The following is a 6000-nucleotide window of genomic DNA, read 5'->3' as shown; positions in this document are numbered from 1 at the left end:
CATCAGGTGCAATAAGTGTATTATTCTGGTGCAGGAGCTGACAGTGTAAAGAGGCTGTGCTTCTGTGTGTGTGTACAGGAGAGGGTATGTAGGAATCTCTGTACCTCTTTTTCATTTTGCTCTGAACCTAAATCACTCTAAAAAATAGTTTATTTAAAAAAATGACAAAAACAAAAATAAGCATATTTGTCTCAAAGATTTTAAATACTACCACACAGGTAGTATTTCTTCTAGAAGTCTATGTGAGTACTATCAAATATACCATTTTCCTCTTTTATTTATTTATTTTTTTTATTTTTAAAATTTAATTTATTTTAAAATTTTCATTTATTTATTTATTTGGTACTGAGGATTGAACTCAGGGGGCATTCAACCACTGAGCCACAGACCCAGCCCTATTTTGTATTTTATTTAGAGACAGGGTCTCGCTGAGTTGCTTAATGCTTCGTCATTGTTGAGACTGGCTTTGAACTCGAGATCTTCCTGCCTCAGTGTCCTGAGCCACTGGCTTACAGGTGTGTGCCACTGTGCCTGGCCTCTAATAGAACCATTTTTCACAAATCTAAAATTATTATTTCAAAATGCACAGTGGCAGAGAGTACTTGTCAATACCACTGATACCATAAAATCTAGACAGAAGCAAAAGGGATATAAAACTGATGCATTTTACAGTTGAGGAGATGGTATCTAGGCGAAAGAACTAAGTATTTATTTGGGGAAATTTTAATGATCTACCTAGAACACAGGAACAGGAATGAAAAGGGAATGCTTAGGTTACAGCGAGGTATACTTATAGCCTGAAATATCACCATCTCTCGGCGTGTTTTAGGACAAAGAAAGAAAAATAGAAAACCAAGAAAACAGAGCAACATAGTCTACTTACTAGCAATAAAGTCATATTTTTCTAATAAATTAGGAGTATGGTTATTTGTTTCCCCAAAAAGCTGTTGTTTTGAGCTGTAGTAAACTGTTGTTTTAGGCCATGGTTCATATGGACAACTAGGCTGAAATTATCCCCTTATATATACTTATATAAGTATCTGAAAGAAACCTGCAATAGAAAATATTTGCTATACAATGTTATCAGGTATAGTTATAAAAAACATGAAAAAATACTCTAACATTATAGATATGGAACAAGAAATTTGTACTTAAAAAATTAAAAGTGAGGAAATGATTATCATAAAATATTTAATTTTCTATTTAAACTCATTCAATTCTGCTAGTTAGGATGGACCATATGGATGATAATCTTATTTCAACTCCAAATAAAACAAAGACTAAAATATCTAAGGGAGAGAAACAGCAAAATAAATATGATTCTGCATCTCCAATTAAACTTCAACCTTCTGGTATTTTTGTTTATCCTTGTCTAAATGTAGTTTCTATTTTTGAAGTTTCTTGGAGGTAAGTTGTTTACAAAATAACAATGTATGTCTTACAGGTAATAAATTATAAACACAGGTCATGAACTTTCCCCAAATATAGAAAATAATTGAAATGGTTCAATTCAGTTTTGCTGAGAGAAAAGATATAGGAAGAGGCAAACAGTGGAAGCAAAACATAATCAATAATGCCTAGCACTGAAACAAAGACATAGTCATCTAAATATCTAGTAGTACAACAGGAACTTGCTATACTAGGTTTATTTAAAAAAAAAAAGTCTACGTAAAACTTAAAAAAAAAAGCAAAAACATAATACAGAAATTCCTATGTGTGGTTGATATTCTCATAGACTTCATGTTATTTAACTGCCATCAAAATACTTCCCTTTTATTTTTGTCTGTTCTGGCACTATTTTAAAGCATTTCCTTCACTTTGTATATCTGATAAAATTTATTATAATTTTTTGGCGAATTAAAATTCTAAGTCTTCTAAAAGAATGTCAAGTTGTTTCTTCACCAAATTAATGTGTAAAGTCTTCAGGATGGATTGAACTTGTGCCACTTGGTAACAACCTTTTCTGGATTTGCAATTGTTTCTTTCCATTGGTTCACTGCTTCAGTGCTATTACTGTCTTCGCTTATCCAAATCTAAAAGGAATAGTACAATCATTTAACTTGACACATAATGACAAGTGAGTTAAAAACGGTTAATTACTCTTATTGATAAAAAAATTTAAAGTCTGGTTTACATATTTATAAGTAACACCTTTCCATTTTCCCGAAAGTAAATTTGATGTATCTGTTTGAAACTTAAATTCTAAAACATTTAAACTATTTAGTCATCCTGAAGACTATTTCACAAAAACCAAATCTAAAAATTTAAGGTGAGATTTTTTGCAAAATAATTTCCCCCCAAATAGTTCCAACTTCCCTTTCTTATTCAATTAATTTAGAAGCTCAATTTAAAATTGATTTTGACCACTCAAAAACAACTTTAGAAAGATGAACTGGACTGAGGATAATAATGATTTCAATTAGTGGGGAATGTGTATTTTTAAATTTTCATTAAATAAAGTTGTGATCTTAATTGAAATTTAATAAATAGTCATTCTTGATCCAGAGTAATTTCATAGTACCTGTCACGGGTTTTAGATTATACATGTGAATAAACCTAGGAAAATTGTATAGTATTATGCAAATTTAAGACATCACAATGGCTATACATCATGGAGACAAGGTGGACAAGGAATCTAAAACCTGTACCTTGGCTCTAGCATTAACAAATGCTATAACCTTGGAATTAATTTCTCTGAGTAAAGAGATTGAGAAGATCACTAGGTTTTCAAATCTTTTTCCTTTTCTTTCTTGGTCTGAAGATACTTCCTTTAAATAATATGTTACAAAGAATCCCAACATATAAAACATGCAACATCAGAGTGCTGTGGTTGGTAAACAAGAGTGGGAGAACTTGAGTCTGCATTTGTTTACCCCATTATGGTGACACCAAAGGCCACCAAAGAATCTGTTGGGGGTAGATGACCAGCAAGAAACATTCCAGAATTCTATTCCATTCATACATGATAGCTGAGGCTTGATGATACAGAAAAACTTTAAGTGAATTGACTTCATAGGCCTCATAGCTATCAAAGTATACTAGTTATATAAGGTCTTGAATTCAAGCTATTTTCCAAATAATAAATGCAGAAACAAAACTACATTTAAATTAACATTTTAGGTAAATTACATGAAAAAGTGAGTCAAGAGTTAATATCAATCTTTAAAAATTCATATATGTAATTTGAGGACTACACATAGACTATGAATAGCAGTTTACTATGAAGTGGAAGTTTTTAGACCTGTAATTTGAATGTGGTTCAAATAACTGTAAGAAAAGTAAAGATTAACAGATAATAGACAACTACCATTAATCCATTCAGAATAAGGAAAAAAATATAAATGGAAACAAGTTGCTATAGGGTTGGCAAGTAAGCTAGTATTCTATTGTATTATACAGATTACTAAGAATTTTAAAATAGACAATCCAGACACTGGTATTGACCATCTAAATATTTCCACCATTGTTCAAATTGTTTTTTTAGAAATTCAAATCTAACATAATTAAATTAGTAAAAGATAAAAAGTGCTCGTATTAGATATTAAATTGAAGGTAAAACAGAATGAGGCAAATTTGACGTTTGAAGTCTTAACAATTCAATGTACATACTGAGTGTCTTCTTTCACAAGGAATGAGTCAGTAATACTGAAAAATTGATCTTAGTTTTTAAAGTTGAAAAGCTGAGAAAAAGGCTTATAGATAAGCCTGATTTCTTAGAAATTCCAACTACTTATATTAAAGAAAAGAGTTGTGACGAGATTTGATCTTTGTGTTAACGCTGAATATTAACTTATGCTAAGAAATCTGACACTATTCAACTTCAATTTTATCCTCTATTCCCTCTGTTAACCACTGTTTTAAATGCATAGGAAAAGAAAAGAAAGAAATTCAAGATAAAATCCTCTTACTAACCTGGCCCACGAAGTGTTTTCTTCTTACAGAGCTTCGACTATAAAGCTTAATGAGGAAAACAATTCCTTTTCATTCTGGATAAGTGGAAAAATCATCGTCTCTCCCCACTTCACTCTCCCACTGGAGGCCTTCAGTAAGCGTGTTTTCTTCTTATAAATCAACTCTCCTGAGCTGAACATTCCCACCTTCACAGAAAAACCTATGAAACAAATGCTAATTTATAAAATTTTATTTAAAATACCACACGAAGATATCTATTAATATATTATGTTGACCACAACACAATACCGGCTGACTTTAACATGCCTCTGTCACCATTGGATAGATCCTCCAAACAAGAACTAAATAAAGAAGCTATAGAAGTAAAAAATGTAATTGATAATTTAGACTTAACAGATGTATATAGAATATTTCATCCATCGATAACAGAATACGTTTTCTTTTCAGCAGCACATGGATCCTTCCCTACTACAGACCATGTTATGGAAGCTATCACATATGTTGGCATATGATTGTAATATTACCTTAATGTATTTTTAGCACCTGTAGGGTTATTTTTATATCTTCCTTTCCACTGATAATAATTTTGTGTTCTTGGCTTTTATCTTAATAAAACTTGTTTTTTTTTAAATCAAATTTTAGCTGTATTATTTTCTTGTCTATTTCATATATTTCTGCTCCTACTCTTATTTTCTTACCTACTACATAATTTGAAAAATATTTGATTATTATTGTAGTTTCTTTTTGACACAGTACTTTGTTATAAATGTTCACCTGAGTACTGTTTCATCCCAGAGATTCTGATATTTTAAGCTTTTATTATCACTTAGTTCAAAGCATTTTTTATTTACTTTTCTTGAGCTTTCTTCCTTCACCTCTGAGATATTTGTAAGTGTGCCATTTAATTTTGAAATAGTTGACATGTAGGGGGTAAGGTTCTATATATCTTAAGGTGACTGATTTCTAATGTAATAGTTCATGCAGGAAACACAGTCTGCATGATTTCAAATTTTAAAAAAACTAATGGAGGGGCTGGAGTTGTAGTTCAGCAGTAAAGCATTTGTCTGGCATGTGTAAGGCTGTGGGTTCGATCCTCAGCACCACATATAAATAAATAAATAAAAAGATTCACTGACAACTAAAAAAAATATTTTAAAAAGTAATGGAAATCCTTTTTATATTGATTGTGTTGGTTGCATACATGTCAAAACTGATCAAATTGCATACTTCAAATATGTGCATTTTATTGTACTTCAATTTTACCTTAATAAAGCTATGGAAAAAAACAAAAAAAATGTTATGTATATATAAAATGTTATGTTTATATATAGCTAATATATAAATTAGCTATTTTATTTACTTATTTATTTTTTTTTTTTGTGGTGCTTGGGATCGAACCCAGGGCCTTGTGCTTACAAGGCAAGCACTCTACCAACTGAGCTATCTCCCCAGCCCTAAATTAGCTATTTTAAAAGGTTTAATGAGCTACTGTTTGATAACAGAAAACATCTCTAGTCATCTAGTCAACCTTATAACCTTTACTATATTTCACAAGTAACTACTATAACTTCAAATAAATTTAATCTTCCTTCAGTCTGAATGACATTAACAATTAGAACTGCAGGCATAAATAACAAGGGCAGCAAAGGAATATGCACTAAAAAGGATTACACAAGAGAGAGGCACCAACTCTTTGGATAGATGAGGTATTTATTTCACAATTTTATGTAGGTAAATTTTTTTGCTTGGGACTCTAGAAGTGTATGACCACTAGAAAATAATCCATTCTTTAAATAAGTTTGAGATACAGAGCTTCCAACAACGGTAAAATAGTTTGTATGAACTAATCTTCCCAAAGACCACAAGTACAAATTTGGGGGAAATATTAAAAATAAAGATTGATCAAAATCAGGTAAAAATTGAAGGGAAGTCGACTCTTAATAGATGGGAACTTCATTGAAATTCAAATTTAATACAGCTTTTCACTGCAGCATATGCCCTAGTCTGACTGGCACAGGATGCTTATGGCTCAAGCAGAATGGGCTATGTGACTAATGTTAAGAGTCCGATGATACAGTGGGGACTATA

General features: G+C 31.2%; 1 protein-coding gene across 1 annotated transcript in view; it reads right to left on the bottom strand.

Moving 5' to 3' along the window:
• Nucleotides 1-353: 353 nt before the first annotated feature.
• LOC306654263 (tandem C2 domains nuclear protein-like) overlaps nucleotides 354-6000 on the bottom strand; it is a 38335-nt gene continuing 32688 nt past the window's right edge. Inside the window, 3 exon segments of the mRNA XM_079127635.1 lie at nucleotides 354-2033; nucleotides 3913-3974; nucleotides 3977-4111. Of these exon segments, the coding sequence (XP_078983761.1) occupies nucleotides 1923-2033; nucleotides 3913-3974; nucleotides 3977-4111 (308 nt within the window). The 3' untranslated portion in view covers nucleotides 354-1922.

Source organism: Sciurus vulgaris, assembly GCF_902686455.1.
Source record: "Sciurus vulgaris genome assembly, chromosome: 2".
NCBI classification, from domain to species: Eukaryota; Metazoa; Chordata; class Mammalia; order Rodentia; family Sciuridae; genus Sciurus; species Sciurus vulgaris.
This window is presented reverse-complemented; position numbering and strand designations above follow the sequence as displayed.